This window comes from Saccopteryx leptura, chromosome 5 (assembly GCF_036850995.1).
Source record: "Saccopteryx leptura isolate mSacLep1 chromosome 5, mSacLep1_pri_phased_curated, whole genome shotgun sequence".
NCBI lineage: Eukaryota > Metazoa > Chordata > Mammalia > Chiroptera > Emballonuridae > Saccopteryx > Saccopteryx leptura.
Window position 1 is genome coordinate 10,799,512 of NC_089507.1, and position 21,104 is coordinate 10,820,615.

The 21,104-nt window shown below is 49.1% G+C and overlaps 1 protein-coding gene across 1 annotated transcript in view; it reads right to left on the reverse strand.

The window, feature by feature from the left end:
• Positions 1 to 21,104, reverse strand: part of FAM184B (family with sequence similarity 184 member B) — a 73,950-nt gene that overhangs the window by 15,402 nt on the left and 37,444 nt on the right. Inside the window, exons 6-10 of the mRNA XM_066384692.1 lie at positions 18,270 to 18,380; positions 13,439 to 13,546; positions 5,268 to 5,374; positions 2,301 to 2,430; positions 940 to 1,152 (exon numbers count right to left, since the gene is read on the reverse strand). Of these exons, the coding sequence (XP_066240789.1) occupies positions 940 to 1,152; positions 2,301 to 2,430; positions 5,268 to 5,374; positions 13,439 to 13,546; positions 18,270 to 18,380 (669 nt within the window). The remainder of the gene's footprint in view (positions 1 to 939; positions 1,153 to 2,300; positions 2,431 to 5,267; positions 5,375 to 13,438; positions 13,547 to 18,269; positions 18,381 to 21,104) is intronic.

Genomic DNA, 21,104 nt, shown 5'->3' on the forward strand with positions numbered 1-21,104 from the left:
CGGACTGGGACGCGGAGGACCCAGTTTCAAATCCCTGAGGTTGCTGGCTTGAGCGCAGGCTCATCTTGCTTGAACATGGGGATCACTGGCTTGAGTGTGGGATCATAGACATGACCCTATGGTCGCTGGCTTGAAGCCCAAGGTCGCTGACTTGAGCCCAAGATTGCTCGCTGGCTTGAGCAAGGGGTCACTCGGTCTGCTGTAGCCCCCCGTCAAGGCACATAAGAGAAAGCAATCAATGAACAGCTAAGGAGACTAAGGAGCCACAATGAAGAACTGATGCTTCTCATCTCTCCTTTCCTGCCTGTCTGTCCCTTTCCCTGTCTCTGTCACAAACACACACACACACACAAAGTAATTAGTATGATGACTGCTATGACAGGGGAAGGACAGTGTGTCATTGGTGGCAGTCACAGCAGGAGCCTCAACTCATGAGAAAGCCGGGAGTGAAAGCCTTCTGGGAAAGTAGAAGGTAGAAGGCCATAGAAGAACGGTGCTCGAACCTCCTTGCTGGGGGCCTGACCCTCATCACTGCTTCCGAAGCCTTTTGGAAGGTCTTTTCTGCTGAGCTGGTCTTGTTCAACTCTGGGCTGTTCTCGCCCTTTTAGCAGCAGGGCTGAGCCTGACCCCCCAGTGTGTGTCAGGCACTACATTGCCCCAGTTGGGAAAAGTGTTATGTTCTCAGGGTTGCATGCAAGTCAGAGAAGCAGTACAAGCAACCCAGCAGACCTAAGTCCGAATCCTTGCTGCGCCACTTACCAGCTGTGTGACCCTGAGCAAGCTCCTGAACCTGAGCCCCTTTCCTCACCCGGAAAAGGGGCTCTTGACAATCGTGACCTAGTAAGATTACTGTAGGGATGGAGAGGGTGTACAAACGGCACCCGTAAACGGCATGGCCGGTGCTCAGTCAATAGGGGGCCTCCTCGTGGGCACCCTTACCTTGAGTTCTTGATTCTTGGCCTTCTCAAGCGCACGCAGGGCCCGCTGGTGGGCGGCCTCGAGCTGGGCTTTGCCGGCCTGGTTCTGCTGCAGGCTCTCCTGGAGCTGGCGCTGCAGCGTCTCCCGCTCGTGCTCCGTCAGCCGCTGCAGCTCCTGCAGGTCGTCCCTGTAGCCGCTGGCGCACTGCTGCAGTGCCTGCTGCATCTGCGACACCTGCCCGCCGGGGGCGGCCCTCAGCTAAGCCCCGCCCCTGCCCGACAGCCTTGAAAAGTACAAGCTTCCCGAATGTCTGTTCAACCCAGCCGAGCCTCCTCTCTCCACCTGTGGGAACTCGGAGGGGGTGGGGACCTCCAGCTGGGGACCGCAGGCCTCTTGGGGGCTCCTCAGCTGGAGCCACGTTTGCTGAGCAAAAGCAGAAGGACCAGGACACAAACCAGCCGAAGGAAATGCAGAGGGCAGCAGCGTGCCCTCCGGGAACGACGTGGCCTCCCCCTCCTCTTTCCGGTGCTTGCTCACAATCTGCTTCTGACTGAAGCTTCCCCAAGAGCCCATTTGGTGTTGTACCCACTCCCTCGGCACCAGACAACCTCCCAGTCCCCGTCCCGCTGCTGGCGTTTCCTTTCCCTGTGCCCTTGCCTCTTCTCATACATTATGGCAGGGGTCCCCAAACTTTTTACACAGGGGGCCAGTTCACTGTCCCTCAGACCATTGGAGGGCCAGACTATAAAAAAAACTATGAACAAATCCCTATGCACACTGCACATATCTTATTTTAAAGTAAAAAAACAAAACTGGAACAAATACAATATTTAAAATAAAAAACAAGTAAATTTAAATCAAGAAACTGACCAGTATTTCAATGGGAACTATGGGCCTGCTTTTGGCTAATGAGATGGTCAATGTGCTCCTTTCATTGACCACCAATGAAAGAGGTGCCCCTTCCGGAAGTGCAGTGGGGGCTGGATAAATGGCCTCAGGGGGCCGCATGTGGCCTGCGGGCCATAGTTTGGGGACCCCCGCATTATGGGCTTTAATGTTCCTTCTAATTGTTACGGTGTGAACCCGCCTCCTCTGTGAGAACACGGGCCCTTGAAGCTGGACTCATTTCTGGTTTGTTCGCGGATGGACCGCAGGCACCAAAGAGGGTCCCCGCCCCGTGGTGGGTGCTCACGGGCCACGCGGTGTTGCAGAAATGAACACATAGAACTAAGAGTCCCACTTTGCCCAGGACCCCGAACGCCCTCCACAGCCTGCATACGAGCCAGGCCCTGCGTGCTTGTCCAAGGCTGTCCACAAGGACGAGGAGGGGGCAGGGTCCCGCTCAGCATGAGGGCATGTCCCCAGCACGGCTGCCCTCCTACCTGGGCTTCCAGCCTGGCCTTCTGGCACTGCCACTCCTCCCGGAGACGCTGGACTTCCGGGCCCTTCTCCTTGGGCACAGAGCCCAGTGGGGACTGCACATCGCCTCCCTCCGTGAGCGGCACCTCGATCCTTTGAGGAGATGGAGGGCAACGTCAGAACAGGTCCCAGTCTAGACATGGCACTAGCGCCCTGATAATGTCTCAACCGCTCAGGCTGAGGGAGCTTTCCTGGAAGTTAGTGGAGTGAAAAACACCTACTCTGGATTTAAAAAACAACCTGATATACAAATTCTAAGTGTTACTGTCCCTATGCTTCAATCAGGATTCGCTGGAATCTCCTGATACTTGTTTCAGTGGGTGCTTAATACAGGATGATGGGATGTCAGGATGACTAAGTTACTTATGTAGGGTCCTTGGGGGCTTCAGAAGACGAGGTCTCTACAGTCTAATTTCATAACTCTCCCTGCAAATGAAAAACCCCAAAAAGAACGCTTTACTTGAATCCAGTCCTTTATGCTATCCAAAGCATGCTCATAACATGTACTGGCTGTGCTCAGGCACACACGTGTGTGTGTGCGCGTGTGCACGTGCGCACGCACGCGTGCATGCGTGTGTGTGATAAATAGGCCTTTGCATATGTAGCAGGAAGAAGGAGATGCTTGTTTAAAGCTGCAGTAATCTCTGCATTCTAGAGCAGACGCTGACAAATGTCACTGGTAGAGACCTTCCAGTCCTCAATTCTGAATTTTTAAACCAGCTGAGAAATTTAAATGTAACTGGTGGAGATACAAACTCAATTATTGTGATTGAGTAGCAAGTGACATATTGGTGGGGTGAACGGAAGCATGTCAAACTGGACGAGAGAGCCACACATGGACTGTTCAGTAGGGTGTATGGTCACCCAAGACTGACAAACACACCGACAGCAATGGGGCCTGGACAGGATCAGGCTGTCTAGCAGTTCCTGTGGGATCCTCTGCCACTCTTGCTCCAGGGCAACTTCCAGCTCAAGAAGTGCTGTGGGAGGCATTGGACGGTTTGCCAGACGTCTTCCCAGTGCTTCCCAAGCATGTTCAATGGGGTTCAGGTCTGGAGAACGTGAAGGCCAGTCCATGCGTTCGATTCCTGCCTCCTGAAGCATGCTGTTGACGAGATGCACATAGTGGGGTCTTGCATTATCGTCCCTGAAAAGAAAGTTGTTTGCAAATGCTCCAGCATAGGGTACCACTATAGGGTGCAGGACCTCATCTTGGTATCTGACAGCAGTCAGCGATCCGTTTCTGATGACGTGGAGGTTGCCATGACCACCAATGCTGATGCCAGCCCACACCATGATTCCACCAACACCGAAGGAGTCCCTTTCTCACATGAAACATGGACTTTCTCGTGTACCTCATTCATGCCAAATCAGAACACGATGATTTTCAGGCTGCAGACTGAACCATGACTCATCAGAGAAGAGGACAGTTGATCACTGATCACGGGTCCAATGATGATGCTCATCAGCCCACCTTCTACGGGTTCTACGGTGTTCAGCAGATAACGGAATGCATGCTATTGGTCTCTGGGAATGCAGTCCGACATGATGGAGCCGATTTCATATGGTCTGGGTGCATATCCATCATCTAGTGGCAGCAAGAAACTGTCCCCACAGCTCTGTTGCATTGCTGCACCTGTTCCTTCTTGCCAAAGAGGTCAAGTATCAGTCATCTCTTGCTGTTCTGGCAGATGGGGGACCCTGCCATCATCTTCTTTGTACTGTGCCAGTCTCTTAAAAGCAATGCCACAGTCTGCTAATCACACTTTGGGATGTTCCAAGTGCTGTTGCCACTGCCGTTGCCACTGCCGTTGCCACTGCCGTCGCCACTGCCGTCTGTGTTTGACCAGCTTCAAGGCGTCCTGTGGCTCTCCACGCTTCGCATTTGGGCAAATCGTGTGGCAGGGGCATTGCAAGGGCTGGGAAACTGCAGGATGTGCACTTTCAAGATCAGGGAACGTGCAGATACTCCAGTAATTTCGGCCTTTGGCATAGTGCATTTTTGTCAATGAAATAAAAGTTGGTTTTGCATCTCATTTGCATAACCGAACAACTTTCTTTGACCTGTCATTTGCTTTTCTGATGTTCTTGTTTAATTAAAAAAAAATCATTTTTTAAAAAAAAATGCTTCATTTTTTTAAAAAAATGCTTCATTTTTTTTATTGCTTCATTTCATTTTGAAATATCCCCTAATTTTTATGAACAGTATATTTACTTATATTTACTTTGCCATTTCTGATGCTCATTATCTTCGCCTGTAGATCTAAGTATAAACCTGGTGTGATTTCCTTTCTGCTTGAATAAGTTCCATTAGTATTTATCACATTGCAAGGACTAACCCGTTGCCTCCATCCCAGAGTGAGCAGGCACATGCAGCAGATGAACTCTCCCCATGGTGTGGGGTGGGCAATAACACCGGACCCTCAGCCAGGAGCCCCACTCACCCAAGCCCAGCACAGCTTGGTGGAGCCAAGAAACAAAGCAGATGACCTATAAGCTGAAAGCCACTGATAGTTTGGGAATGCTTGTTACAGCAGCAAGAGCTGACTATTATAGGTGATTCAGATGTGGGATGCCCCTTGGTGACAAAGCCCTCTTGTCTCCCTTAGTTAAAGAACACTTGGAAGAACAGGGAGCAGAGGTTTGGGCCAGTCCGTATCTGAGTTTGGGTCAGGTTTACTCATTTTTTTTTTTAGTTTCAGGCTCTTCATCTATAAAATGGCCTCTCTGACAACTCTACATAAGATAGTTCAGGTACGGCCCTCGCTGCGCTGAAGTTATACAAGGCATGTCTGTCTGTCCCTAGGCACGATGCAAGGGGCAGCGATAAATACTTGAGGGCAGAATGAATGAATAAATGAATGAACGAGCCCTTCCAAGTCTGAGTCCTCGTCACTGGAGCCCTGGGAAGTCTGCGCGCCCTCCAGTACCTTTCCTCCTCATCACCGCGGGTTCCTCCTTTCACTGCTAACTTATCCTGATACTCTTCTCCTCCGGGCAGGGTTGGAAGGGGCTCACTCAGCTTCAAGCACAGCTCCTAAGGCAAAAACAGTTGCAAGATGAGACTAAGTGCAGTTGCCTGATCCAAGCTGTGACTTAGCAACCCAGAGAGCTGAGGAGAAAGAGCCCCAACAATCCGCGGCTGGGGCGCCGCTCGCCGGCTTGGGCAACGAGGCCTGTTCCAACGCAGCACCCAGCAGAGCGCCTGGCGTCGGAGCCGCGTCAGTCCCCGCCCCCTGCTTCCCAGCCCACCAGGATTTCCCAGGTTGACGAGACCAAAGCGTGCAGAGAGTAAGTCACTTGTGCAGGGTCCCCCTATCAGTGAGCACTGGAAACAGGATATGCAATCAGACAATTTGAGTCTGGGGCCTAAATGCTTAACCACCCCGTGATACACTCCGTGCATGACCCATACAGAGCGGTCCTTGTGGGCCTGCCTCACGGGCTGCTCTGTGGACCAGAGACAAGGGCCCACAACAGTCCCTGCTCAGTCAAGAGGAGCAACTGGGATTGTGGTTGTACCCGCATTCAGGTGGCAGTCTGTGACATCTCACCCCATAGATCAGAGCACGTGGCACTTGCAGAGAGAAGTGGGGGCATGGTGGGAAGGAAACCTGGAAGCTAGGATTTAACACTGAGGTTTGGAGTTTTCTAGGAATTGAATTTGTTCATGTCATTCTCCCCTTTGCACAGGTATATACAGGCGAGGAAGACTTTCTTATTATGATTTTTCTACTTGTCAAAGGTAGTTACTACTGCCCATGGAAACCTTACAGTAAGACAGGGCGGGAGCAGACTTCTCTGTTCCAGGGGTGTCCACGCCCCTAGCTGCAGCGCCCAGAGAGTCTGGCTCACGGCTGTGTACTCCCAGAAGCAATGCCACTGACCAGATACAGCCTCCACATGCGCCTGCGGCTGAAAGGCCCATCTTTGCCTCCTACTTTTAAGTATTTGGGGCATTAAAAGTATCTTGGAAATCTCTGATTCCTATAAATCCCAGAAGCAAACATCATAGTCTAAGCAAAAACAACTTTGGGACACACAATTTTAAATATATGTTTGGTATAATCCAGAAGAAATCACACACTATATGTGGAACCACCCCCCAAAATCAGAATAGCATACTACTATAATATAAATATATAAATGATTAAAGTTCAGTAGGTTCAGGTTTCAAAAGGAAGATGGACGGTTATAAAGAAATTTTGGTAACTAGAAGACACAAAATATGTTGGCAAAAACAAAATGGTACCAGAAACCACGATACACATGAACTGGTTAAGTTCAGCCTGGATTTCTATTCTGGTAGAAGAAATCCTTCGTTAAAACATTCTGACAATGAACCTGTACACATCTAACAGAAGAGCCTAAAAACGTATGGCAAAATGTTCAGAACTGTAGGAAGCAATGGGCAAATTCATAACTATAAAGGGAGGTTTTAACATATACCTCTTAGAAGCTGATACATCAGGTAGACAAAATGAGCTAGGATATAGAAGGTTTGGACAAGACTAATAAGCTAAACTGAAATAGCTAACAAGAGACTTCTAATCACTACTAACATTATATGGTACTTAGGGTGTGCCGGGTTCTCAGCTCTATGGGGTGGGCACTAGCGTCCCATTTGGAAGGGGATGAAATGGAGGCGGGGCAGATACGTAACTTGCTCAAGGTCATACAGGGACTATATCACAGAACTAGAATTCCACTACCAAACTGAGAATATATGCTTTCTTCTATCCCATAGGAAACAGTTTTTTTTTAAAAAAAACATAACAATAAAACAATTTCACAGCAGGCTACAAAGCAAATCTTTACACAGTTCAAAGTGTTTACATTCTACAGATCATATTATCCGATGAGAATGCAATAAAATGAGAAAGCAACAAGAAAGCAGGTTTAAAAAAAACAACAAGATAAAGGTCGAAACTCTGAAATACAGCAGCTGAAGATATATTTAAAAACATGTAAGAAGTTAGAATAACAGAATTAACCTAAAGTAAGTCCTTCTACTTAGATAAGAAAGATAAAATTAAGGACATAGAAAAAAAAAAAACCAAACAACCAGATCTGACCAACACATCCGAAAGCTGGCTTTTTGAAGAAACACATGAAACTATTGGTGAACTCGATCAAAGAAATCGGGAGAAAGGGCTTAAAGGAGCATGAATGACAGACAGATCTCCTGATGGTTACTATACAGACGACAAAGACATTCCTTGGAAGCCACGGTGAGGACCGTGAAAGGGAAAGTGCAGGATGTAATTGCTGGGCCAGCTCATCGACCACATTTAAAGGCGTCCTGGGCAGGAGTCCAGGAACAGGAGCGGATGGAACACGCTGAAAGAGCTGACCGTGCACCTGGCCGGCCACCCTGACTCCCGGCCCCGTTGTGTGTGTCTGTCTCCACACGTTAACCCCTGGGTGCCTGGGGCTCTGAGAATCTGAGAAGCTCGACAGCTTGTTTCGGGTCACGTGGCCACGGAGGGTGGCACGAGGACTGGACCCCTGCATCGTCTGCAGCCCATCCCTGTCCTTCCACAGGACCGCGCCGGCACTTGGCTGTGCCGTGTCGGTGCGCTCGCCAGCTGCCAGAGCCCGGACCTGACTGGGTGTGATTTCAAACCGTGCTGTTACAAACGTGCTGCTGGGAAGTATCTGCCCAGCTGACACTCGCAGTCAACCAGAGAAGGAAGGCTGCTTCCCACACCAGCAGGGCGGTGCACTCAGTTACCCCACTTCTAGTCACTTGTTCCCCAGCCCCCAGGACACCAGAGCCAGGGGTGCCCTTCCCAAGGAAGGAGGTGAACCCCTCTCCCCACCTGTGTTTTTCTAAATCATCCTCCAGCCAGGGAAAATTGTTGAAAAACTTCTTAACCTGATCTTTATCTACCAGAACTCAAAACGGTCCTCTCAGCCTGTCCGTTCGGTTGTCCTGCCAGGCATCAGTCTCTGTACAAGGACGCGCTACCCGTCGGCCGCGGGAGGCGCGGGAGGCGCAGGGAGGATAAAGACGAATGAAACGTAGTTCTCGGTTTCAACAAACTTACGGTCCAGTGCGGGGACCAACAGGCCATGCAAACAACAAAAACCTCCTCTTCTCTCTCCCACACCTCGCTGACCTGGCATTTTGAATCAAAGTACATCATTCGAAAGGCGCGAGGTGCCATGTAAATATTTCACGAGTGGACCGGAACATGGAGATCAAGACTTGGCTGAAAGAGGGCTTTCCAGCCCACCAATCCTAATCCAGCTGTGCACCCTTCTCTGCGTTCCGAGTGGAACAGACCCTCCGGCAGCTCCTTTCCCGGTTATCTGCTTGGGTCCATCCCAGGGAGACCCCCCAGGGCCAACCTGAACCACTCCGGTGTATCCTGAGGAGTCCGCCCCTCATTCACACTCTTGGTTCCCCATCAGGCATTTCCTCGGGTTCTGCTCAGGGCTCGCTCCCTCTGCAGGGTTAGAGTCGCCTGGGTATACATTTTGCACAGAAAAATAAATAGTTCCGCTGCTTCTCCAGCCCCCCACCGCCAAAGCCTCCTCCCTACTCCGCCCCCAAGCAGAAGGCTGGTTGTTTTCAACCTGTGTTCCCATTAGGCCTCCCGCTCTCTCGTCTTCCAGGCAGTTAACCTCTTCCGGACTGTTCCCATGTTAAAGAAACACACACACCCCGGAAAGCTCTGGGAAGGGGGAGTGTTCAAAGTCATTCTCAGGTTCAGCGGACAATCTTTCAAAGGTGCATTATGTACATCTTAAAATAGAACACCTCATGCAATGGGGTTTGGCTGAAGTGATTACAGGGGACTGTAGCAGATGCTGTAAAGTCACCTTACATTTATAGAGCATTCAGGGATTTTGAAAAGTGCCTGCATGTTTTCTTCCCTTCGTGGCCACCAGGCTCTGGGTTTGTGGAGGGCAGGGATTATCATCACCACTTTACTAATGAAAACCAGAAGAGTGGCTTAGAGCAGTGGTCCTCAACCTCCGGGCTGCGGACTGGTACCGATCCGTGGGCCATTTGGTACCGGTCCACAGAGAAAGAATAAATAATTTACATTATTTCTGTTTTATTTATATTTAAGTCTGAATGATGTTTTATTTTTTAAAAATGACGAGATTCTCTCTGTTACATCCATCTAAGACAGGGGTCCCCAAACTTTTTACACAGGGGACCAGTTCACTGTCCCTCAGACTGTTGGAGGGCCGGACTATAAAAAAAACTATGAATAAATCCCTATGCACACTGCACATATCTTATTTTAAAGTAAAAAAACAAAACGGGAACAAATACAATATTTAAAATAAAGAACAAGTAAATTTAAATCAACAAACTGACCAGTATTTCAATGGGAACTATGCTCCTCTCACTGACCACCAATGAAAGAGATGCCCCTTCTGGAAGTGCGGTGGGGGCCAGATAAATGGCCTCAGGGGGCCGCATGCGGCCCGCAGGACGTAGTTTGGGGACCTCTGGTCTAAGACTTACTCTTGATGCTTGTCTCGGTCACGTGATACATTTATCTGTCCCACCATAAAGGCCGGTCCGTGAAAATATTTTCTGACATTAAACTGGTCTGTGGCCCAAAAAAGGTTGGGGACCACTGGCTTAGAGCATGGGCTCTGGAGCGGCTCTTCGGGTCTCAGTTTCCTCACCTGGCGCTGTGTGCCTGGCTCACAGTCAGGGCCTCGTCTGTGTGGCCACTGGGAGTGGTGGGGAAACTGCTCTCAGAGAGGCGTTCGGCTCGCCTGATCCGCACGCAGGTGGGGGGTAAGGCTGAGGTGCAATCCCTGTCCTAATCCTCAGGCAGGAGCTGTTGCCCCGTACTCTGCCCTCTGGGGTCTGGCAAACCTCAGCCTCCCTCCAAGGGACGGAGCCCCAGGGAAGCTACCTTGTTCTCCCACACCAGAGGGAGGGTAGCGGTCCCTTGTGGCCTAAGGACACGCAGGTGCCAGTTACTTAAGGGCTCAGTGATCCTTTGTCTGCTGACCCTGGGATTCAATTGACCCTCTAGGTATGGTACAGGGTGACAGCTGCACAGTTAACCACACAGGGTCCCCCGTGAGCAGGGGACACTGCTCAGGCCTGGGACAGCTTTGGCATGCCCTCGTCCCCCTTCCCACCGGCCTCAGGGTTTTCGCCTTGGGTCCTGGCACTATGCTCCTCCCCCTGCCCTGTCCCCTCCTAGGGAAGTCCTGTGCACCTTTACTATCCAGGCAGGTGGCGGCAGATGTCACTGGGTTCCCTGGGCAGAAGCCCCCCTGCTCCACACGGGCTGCACAAGCCTCTTCCTGTCATTATTACAGCATTTGTCACATGGCTGATTAAGTCCATAGCGGCTTCCCTATTTGAACTGGAGCTCTCCAAGGGCCGGGACTGAGCCTCGGTCACCCTGGCGCCCAGGCTCGTGCCTTGAGGAGTCACAGCACCCACACACTTGTCCAGGTGAAACGGCTTGAACACCGATGAGGACAAACGATTCCTTTTTCTTCTGGAGTGTGTGCAGGCAGAAGAATCTAGTTAAATGTTGGCCTTGGTTGCCCCCAAGGTCAGCGCGACCCAGGCACCAGAGGAGTCTTCTGGAAAAACAAGTTTCCCTTCGGAGTGACCAAAGCTGAACTGGCTTTCTGGGAACCAACAGGTAAAACTATGTCTCTAAGAGAATCAAGGAGACCAGACAGGAGAGACGGGGATGAAAGGTTCAGGAAAGTCCCAGCTCTCTGTGGTGGGGACAGAGGCACACCGGGGCTTGGCAGCCTTCCCTCGGCACACCCTGAGAGTGGAGTGGGAGCCTGCTCTCAGCTGGCGGGGTTATTTATATCTCTTTGACTCACTGAAATGCTTTGGCAGAACAGCTAATGGCTGGAACTAGAAATCCCGAGCCTTGAACAAACTTGAGTTCTATAGCGCCCAATCCAGCAGGGATGTCCCTGGGGAGCTGTCCTCCTACGCTCGGTTCTGACATCCCTGTTTCTAGCCCCAGATCAAGTCTGGGTCGCTCAAGCACCCCCGAGCCTCTGCTTTTCAGACCGACCTGCCCCTTGCCGTGTCCGTGCTGCTGCAGCGGGCTGCTCACACGCGTGTAGGCGGCCCCGGGAACTTCCGTAGGATGTCAGACCTCCAGGGCCTGGGCAGGGCTTTGGCTCATGGGGCTGCCCTAGAGTTGGCTTGCTAACAGTATTTGAATTATATTACAAACCTTCTCTAACTGGCCACGCTCACAAAGTTTTTAACTCAGTGCTGACAAGGTCGGTGGTGGGGCTGCAGGCACTCACATGGGCGGCTGGTGGGAGTGGGCATTGGGACACCACAGTGGGAGGCAGTGTGGCATGTCAATCAAAGTTAAAAATGCATACACCACCACTAAAAGTGACATAATATTGAATGTCAGCTGTTATGGAAACAGAACAAAAATGCTCATGTATCGGACCCAGCAAGTTCAACAAGGGAAAGAATTAGTACCTACTGAGCATTTCTGTAAGTGCCGGTGCTGTTTCCAACAACGCACACATGTGAACTCATCGAGTCCTCACAAAACCCGGGGGGCAGATGGCACCATCAGCCCCATTTTACAGATGAGGCAGCTTAAACAAGGCAGACTTCAAATCATTTGTCCAAGACTTCCCACCAGTAAGAACCCAGGCGTCTGAAGCTGGGGGGAGGAGGGCTCACTGGCTACGTTGTACCCCTCCCTCTACAGATCTCCGCTCCCTACTGTCATGGAGGCGTCTTCTACAACAGAGAGAAGCCAGAAACAACCTAACTATCCCCCGTAGGAGAAGGGTAACTATATTATGGTTTTTCTGTTCAAGGGAACACCAGATAGTTGTTCTTTTTGTTTTTGTTTTTTTAATAAAGTTAATATGGAAGTGTATTGATGTGCTAAAATCTCTAAGCTATAAAAATTTAAGTTAGAAAAAGCAGAGTGCAGGAGAGTATCCTATCATTTGTGAGAAAAAAATGCCTGCATATGTATAGTATGGCTCTGCAAGGAGAAATAAAAATATAGAAGAAATAAAAATAAAACAAAACAACTAGATAGGGAACTAGGGAACGTGCTTTCACTACATACTCACTCTGTCTTTTGAACTTGGTACCATGTACCCGGATTACCTATTATAAAGACAGCGTATTTTAGAAGAACAAACTATGCCTGCAAAGTGCATACGAGTTGCCTAGTAGAAAACACAGCACCAGGTGATTAATTCTATTACTGAGTGTCCACATCATTTTAAACTTATTTGTTTCTGCATATTTCTTCCCTGTAACATCGAGCTCAGAGGCTGGCACATCCCAGGATTCCACAAACGACCATGGGAGGAATAAATAACGTGCCTGTAAGGTTGAATTAGAGGGAATTGATTTTTACTGAGCCCCCCCCCCCACCAGCCCGATGTAGCGAGGGGTCGGTACTTCTCTCTGGAAACTGAGCTCAGGGCGGGGCAAGGAGGAGAGAAGCTGGAATAGGACCTCCCTCAAGAGCCTCCAGATGGAACCAACCCTTCCGACACCTTGATTTTGGACATCTAGCCTCTAATACGGTGGAACAATACATATCTGTGGTTTAAGCCACCACGTGTGTGGTAGTTCACCATGACAACCTAGGAAGGTTATCCAGCCTACCAGAGCAGAACAGAGAGACAAACAGGAACTGGCCCCTGCTCTGGGGCTGTGTCTGTCCATCTGTCTGTCCATGAAAGGGCAGCGTGGTGGGAGGACTGGTGTGGGAGTCCACTGATATCAGGGATGGGGAGGGAGGCGGCAAGGGGCGTTATTGTGACCGTTACGCTTCGTGCTGAGCAGAACCAGAGGCCCCTCTCGAGTGGAGGCCCCTTACCTGCTGGGCAGGCTGCTCTCAGACAGAGAGAGGAGAGTCATCTGACAGCCTCGTTCTTTCTCAAACCACAGGGACAGTTACTGGGAACTCTATTTTGTTTGTGGCTTGTGCAGAAGGGCTTTGTAGTGATTTATTTTTTCAGGCATTTTGGCAACTCTGAGGGGGGAAATAAAAAAGCCCGTTAGCGTCGGTGTGTGTCGCTGGGAACGCTGAAGTGTTGGAACAAAGCAATACCCTTAATTACAGCGGAGAGGGCTGGAGCTCACCTGGGTCTCGGAAGCGAGGCGGGGCTGGCAGCCCAGGTCCTGGGGCTGCTCCTCACCGCTTTGGGGACAGAGCTTACTCTGTTGGATTAATTCTTCCAGCCTTAAAACCTGAAACAGAAGGACAGAAGTGCACGGCAGTGAGACCAAGTCCTCCCTCCGGGACGTGCTCTTTAGCCTGAGGACCCCTTCTCCCAAGCCCATGGGTCCTGGGACAACGCCCCGTTAGACAAATTCCAAACCTGCGTCCAGAAAGGCCATTTCTAATGAGCTAGCCATACAGTCTTTCCAGAAGAAGAGGAGCCAGGCAGGTTTATAGGATTCCACACTTCCCTTGAAATGCTTTACATATGTAAATATGATATATATATGTCTATACTAGAGCTATAGGGTAGTTTTCATAAAAGTTAATTGGCAATGAAAAGAAACAATACTTAATTATACAGTACAGCTAATATGAGAGAAGGTAGCTAGAAGGTGCTATTAAACTGTAAAGCCTGAAGTATAATTAGTATTCACCAACTAATTGTCAAGGGTCATTAAACAGACTCCCCTGCTCCAGACTTTGAGAAGAACAAGGCCAATAACCAGAAAGGACACTCAGTCACCGCCCACAAATCTGCGTAGCAAAAGCAATACTCCTCGGGCACCATGCTATGTGTGAGGAGGGCGGGGAAGGAGTGTTAGAGCAACCTGGTAAGATAAGAGATGGTCCCCGTCTTCAGAGGGCAGCCACCTTACGGAGAAGACCCATCCATGTTTATAATCACAGTAACATTCAATAGAGGCGTGTACAAAACAGTAATAGTACCATTCATGATGTGTGTGTGCTCTGTGCCAGGCCAGGACCCAAGCATGAACTCTTCTAATCTTTACCGCCACGAGGTAGGTGCTACTGGGTCCTACAGCAGAGAATTTACAACAGTAACCTCTGCGCAGGTTTAAGTCCAGGGCAGCTGTAGGGGCACCGAAGAATGGGTAGAAATCCATTCGTGGCCCGGGTGAGCAAGGGCATTCCAAGCGGCAAAACCAGCAGGTGAGGTGGTGGGAGGTGCACAGGCTGTGTGAGGACTGCAGGAAGGTCCCCAGGCTGTGTGAGGACTGCAGGAAGGTCCCCAGGCTGTGTGAGGACTGCAGGAAGGTCCCGTGTCCCGCGGTAGGCAGGAAGAGGCAGAGGGCTGGCGGGTGACTGTAGTGAGTTAGGTTGGGTCCAAACTTTGAAAAACACGGGATTTACAGAGTTGAGGGTGAAAGGAGTGGGGCCTTGAGCAGATCTGGGTTTTAGAACACTGGTGCTGGAAGCAGCTGGCCCGGGAGATGTGGAGGCAGGGAGACGCAGGGCCCTAGAGACCGACAGAGAGGAACAGCAAGGCCGTCGGAACGTCTCCTCGGCTTTGCCTAATGGATATTTGGGGAGGAAATGGCTAAAGATCATGCAACTACTTAAACTGCAACTCGCTAAGGCTTATGAAATATTTAAATGAGACCTGTGAGATTTTTTACAGGCAGGTGGAATAAAGAGTCTCGGTGATCCAATCTGAGGGTCTTGACCAAGACCTTGGTGTAAAGAGAGGGGAGAGGACCGAGGGCTTGAGTGGGAAGACCGTAAGGACCTGACAGTTGATGGTTGTGACGGTGGGGAAGGGCAGGGACTCGGGCTGAAAATGGGAGAGCGGGAGCGAGGATGTGGTCAAGTGTGACCTCCATTTCTGGCTTTGGTAGGCGGGTGAATAGATAATGACGCCATTAGAGTGGCAGAAGAAATGGAGGGTGAGGGCAGGCCTAAGACCCTTGTCCATGGTCAGTCTCTGGGCCAGGGCTAGTCATCTGTAAACACTCAGGTTCTGAATGATAGGCAGTCATCAACGAGTCAGCAAGTACTAGACACAGTGTTAGCACAGCGGTGTCATCTGTAAACACTCGGGTTCTGAATGATAGGCAGTCATCAACGAGTCAGCAAGTACTAGACACAGTGTTAGCACAGCGGTGTCATCTGTAAACACTCAGGTTCTGAATGATAGGCAGTCATCAACGAGTCAGCAAGTACTAGACACAGTGTTAGCACAGCGGTGTCATCTGTAAACACTCGGGTTCTGAATGATAGGCAGTCATCAACGAGTCAGCAAGTACTAGACACAGTGTTAGCACAGCGGTGTCATCTGTAAACACTCGGGTTCTGAATGATAGGCAGTCATCAACGAGTCAGCAAGTACTAGACACAGTGTTAGCACAGCGGTTAACAGTGGGGTCGTTAGAGTCCCCTACCTGGGTTGAGTCTCAGATCCACTACTTGTTACCTGTGTGACTTTGAGGAAGTGATTTAACCTCTCTGTTCCTCAGTCTTCTCATTTGTAAACCAGAGATACTAATAGTGCAGTGGTTGTAAGGATTAAGAGTTTATACATGTAAGACCGCTCAGACAGTATCTTAACTAGAGTAAGTGCTTAACAAAGGTTCATCATTGTTATTTTTAAAGAGAGTGGTTCTAAGGGGGGCATTCAGAGAAATAGTCAGGTGACGGTCCAGGTGTCCTAGTCAGAAGTAGAAACGGGCTAGTCCCACACACGTCCAGGAAGCTTCCCTAAGCTCTGCAGAGTCGGTGCTCCAGATCCCATGGGAAGATATCGACAGGGATGAAGGGAGGAAAAAAGGAGAGAGCAAAGGAGGAAAGAAGGAAAGAAGAAGAAAGGGAAGGAGAGAGAAACAGGTTTCTTTGCTGGGCTGCGATGGAACAGACACCTCTACAGAGGGGCTTCCCGCTAAGACCGCACCTCTAGAACCCCTGCTACATCAAGTCTAAGGCATGGCCTGCTCGAGCTTTTTATTTTTAAATGATCATCTGTGCAATAGAAAAATGTTTAGAAAAAACATAATGTGTGTATCGTTGCTCAGCTGTAGAAACAACACATCACAAACACATTATAGCCCCTGTGCTTCTCCTGACCCACCGTCCTTTCTCCCTCTTAGAAAGAACCACTGTTTCAAACTTGATGGTAGCAATCTCATGCATGTCTCTGAACCGAACTCCGTTATACCATGTGTCCGTAAAGTCCTGGTGCACTTTTGACCGGTCACAGGAAAGCAACAACAGACGATAGAAATGTGAAATCTGCACCAAATAAAAGGAAAACCCTCCCAGTTCCTGTAGAATGATGTGGCAGCATGTGTGCGTGCGCAGATGATGACGTAACACTGTGTATACAGCGGAGCAGCCCACGGCCATGCCAGTCAAGATGTGGATGGTACAGAGGAAAGTTCAGTGTGTTCTGTGGCTCACTAAATTCGAATCCATGACCAAAGTGCAACGTGAATATCTGCGCGTTTATAACGAAGCGCCACCACATAGGAATAACATTACTCGGTGGGATAAGCAGTTGAAGGAAACCGGCAGTTTGGTGGAGAAACCCCGTTCTGGTAGGCCATCAGTCAGTGACGAGTCTGTAGAGGCTATACGGGATAGCTACCTAAGGAGCCCTAAAAAATCTGTGCATGAGCCCACATTGAACTGCACTGAATAGGTATGAAACTAGGAGAGTTTTCCTTTTATTTGGTACAGATTTCACATTTCTATCATCTTTTGTTGCTTTCCTGTGACCGGTCAAAAAGTGCACCATGACTTGACGGACACACTGTATATTTTCCTAAACACCGTTATTGCTTTGCACGCGGCTCTGTATCCTTCAGAGCTCCCCCTGGTGGTCATGATGCACGCCTGGGCTGAAGAACCAATTTCATGGGCTCCCGCGGGCAGGTCGGTGCAGGGTTCATCCAGAAGGTATGAGGGAGGGCAGAGGAAGCAGCAGGGAAACCTCTGTAAAATTTTATTTTTGTCTGATGAGGCTCAGGAGTGAACCTGTTTCCAGCCCCTTCTCCCTAGTAATATGGACAGAGCAGCTCTTGTAAACTTTGACCCTGGTCTGTGGGTAGTCTGGACTGGTAGGGCCATAAAGCAAACTCTGTTGTTCATCTGGCCTACAGCCAGAGCCTGACCCCTTTCTTCCTTGCTGCCCCCACCATGGAGGCCTGGCAGCTAAGTCCCTGCTGTCGCTGGTGGGCCACGGGGCAGATACAATGGCCACGGGGCAGATACAATAGCCACGGGGCAGATACAATGGCCACGGGGCAGATACAGTAGCTGCAGGAGTAGGAGGCAGCCGGGCTTCCGCAAATGCTTTTTGACGCCTGATGAAGGGCGTCATCCCTGCCCCTCTCTGTTTCCTGGTTTAAATTTGGACCTCCCACCTGGAGTGGAAACAGAGACTTGGAATCTCAGCCGACCCCTCCATTCCTTCCAGAAGGCACCGTGCCTAGGGCCTATGATATTTTAGGGGTCATGAAAATGTTTTTTTTTTTTCTTTTTTCTTTTTTTGTAAATCAGAAGACAACAAATACAGCTTGGCTAAATTTGTCTTTATATGAATGCAGTCAGGAAATGTAATTAAAAAATTTTTTTGATGGTATTTAAGTCTAGTGCCCACAGAAGAGCTGACGAAGCCAGGATGAAGGGGCGGTCAGGAGAACCGCAGCTTTACCAGGCTTGACATCATTTAGTGACAGAATCAACACCAGCAGCCCTCTGCCTCCTTCTCTTGCGTGTGGCATTCAACGTCTCCTGGATAAGCCTCTATAACTCAGGATCTCTGCTACTTGCAGCTGACTTTATGCCCCCGGAGACAGCTTTCTTGTCACACTGAAGTCCTTTCGTTTCTTCCAAGGATGCTGGACATAGTAAGGTCAGGGCAGTTTCCTGAGATTCCTGGGTGTCAGTTAACCAGAAGCTCCGCGGGCCCAGAACCATGCCTCCCTTCTCTCCCTGCACTGATTCGGGACTTACCTCGAGCAGAGAATTCTGGAGCTTCACACTGAGGGCCGCTTTCTCATCTTCCAGCTGCTTTATTTCATTTTCTGATTTCTTCCTCACTTCCTCCAACTGCGCTTCTACTTCCTAAGTGGTGAGTAGGAGAGTTAGCCACCAAGGCACAACAGCACGGGCAGGACACGTCCTGCCTTATTTCCAAAGCAGTTCAAAGAAGCTTGTGAGAGGCATAAAATACTGTAAGGGAACTTAAATTAGAGATACAAGAGAAAGTCAAAAGAAGTGTTAAATGCATACCATGAAGTGTGCTCCATATGGGGGAAGGGCAGGTTAGAACCCTGGCTTTACGTTTTGTAGTGTCAAGTAAGAAAAGAGAGTGCGCATTACTGACACAATTCTCAGTGCCCTATAAGTAAAAAAGCCAACTACATTCCCAGATTCAGGGAAATATTAAAGGCAGAATGATACACACACACACACACACACACACACACACACACACACACACATATGTATGTATGAATGTTTGTATGTATGTATGTATATGAAGTAATATAATAGAATTTGATGGCAGACAGTAATTAAGATTCCTATTATAAATCCTAAAGCAACCACTAGCACATACTTCTCAAAAAAAGATAGCTAGCCCTGGCCGGTTGGCTCAGTGGTAGAGCGTTGGCCTGGCGTGCAGGAGTCCCAGGTTCGATTCCCGGCCAGGGCACACAGGAGAGGTGCCCATTTGCTTCTCCACACCTCCCCCTCTCCTTCCTCTCTGTCTCTCTCTTCCCCTCCTGCAGCCGAGGCTCCATTGGAGCAAAGATGGCCCGGGCGCTGGGAGTGGCTCTGTGGCCTCTGCCTCAGGCGCTAGAATGGCTCTGGATGCAACAGAGTGATGCCCCAGAGGGGTAGAGCATCGCCCCCTGGTGGGCATGCCGGGTGGATCCCGGTCGGGCGCATGCGGGAGTCTGTCTGACTGCCTCCCTGTTTCCAGCATCGGAAAAATGGAAAAAAAAAAAAAAAGATAGCTAATCAGTCAATAGTAGAGATAAAAAAGAGAATAATATTAAATGAATCAAAAATAAACAAAAAAGAGGTAAAAAGAAAAGAGAACAGAAATGGCAAACAGAAAAAAAAACAGCAAGATGGCAGACACCAATAATTACCCTAATTGTAACTGGTCTAAATTACTTCCAAAAGTCAGAGATTGTCAAAATAAATGAAAGAGTAAGAGCCAGCTATACCATAAAAGCAATTTGGATGGAAAGACAGAGGTGGATCAAAAGTAAAGAAATGGATTAAAACAGACTATGCAACACTACCCATTAAAAAAATAGAAGATGCATATTTTTATCAAAGCAGACTTCAGGACAGGAATATGTCACAAATTATTAAAGGACCAATTTATTAAAAAGACAATAATTCTTAGTTTAAATATTATACATCTAATAAATAAATCTGAATGTATATAAAGCAAAAGCTAAGGAGATATATAAAATTTGAGGATTTAAATTTGAGAAGTACTCCTTTTTCAATAATCAATAAAATAAGTAGAGAAAAATCAGTGAGAAAATAAAAGACCTGAACAACACTATCAGCCAACACAACTTAACCATCATTTACAGAACACTCCACCCAGCAGCAGCAGGTCCATATTCTTTTCAAGCGCCAGAGGCCCATTCGCCAAAATAGACCATATCTGCACCATAAAACATGGTGAATAACTGAAAAGGAGTGAAATTACAGAATCCATTCTTTGACCACAAGGGAACTGAATTAGAAATCAGTAGCAAAGAGGTGTCTGAAAAAGTCCCAATATGAAACAACGTATTTCTAAATAACCAAGAGGACTTTTGGAGTTGATAAAAATGAAGTTTGGAAAAAATTTAAGAAAATCATTCACATTTATAATTATTGTATAAAGTAGAAAGCAGAGGCCTAGAATAGTTTGGGGTAATACCTTTAAGGTTTGACAGTGAGTCTGTTTCCCCAGACACAGCACTTCACACTCACTGACTGGAGTCTGGTGATGGGGAGTGTGTCTTGTCCCTTCTACCAGATCATAAGGTCCTCAAGGGCATGCATGATTCCTGGATCTCTGCATTGCTCAAAATACCGAGTACACTTTCAATACATGGTAAAAAAAAGTGACTGGATAGTGGCAGGTGAGGACCTGGAGGCTGCTCCCCAAGGCCCAGGGCAATGTGTATTTTGTTACATCACATAGACAGAGGACAAATCCCAGTGGCTTTGGAGTCAGGCAAGCCTGATCCACATCCAACTCTGTCATCTCTTAGCTGTGTGATGCTCCAGTTACTTAATCTCCTGGGTTCCTCTTCTGTGTAATAGGAAAACCCTTGTCCACAGGTCTGAGATAAGGGTGGGATCATGGAGCGGAGAGGTGTCATTCCTTTCGGCTGCTCAGAATCTGGTCCTCCCCCAGGTGTTTGGGAAATCCTCCTTCTGATACATCAGAGCCCTCTTGAAAGCAGCATCCCGGTGACATCACGGAAATGGCGCTGTGAGCAGCACGGCCGACAGATCTCCCCCAAATTTCAACAAATTCATCAACCAGAGACAGAAAATTCTATCCTTGGAGCGTTCGGGAGTTCCACACACTGAAGACGAAGGGGCTGCTTTCACTTGGAACTGAGAGTCGGAAGGGAGCTGAGGGTGCAGAGGAAACTAACTGCAGCAGGGACGTTCGTTCAAGCTGAGAAGAGAGTGTACCTGTGTTGAGTCAGCCCACGTGCAGTGAGCCCGCATGCAGGGAGAAACTGCCAGTGCACCGCAGGCATCCCAGCCGCCTGAGAGCCGCACGCCGCAGGCGTCCCAGCAGCTGGCGCACTGCACGCC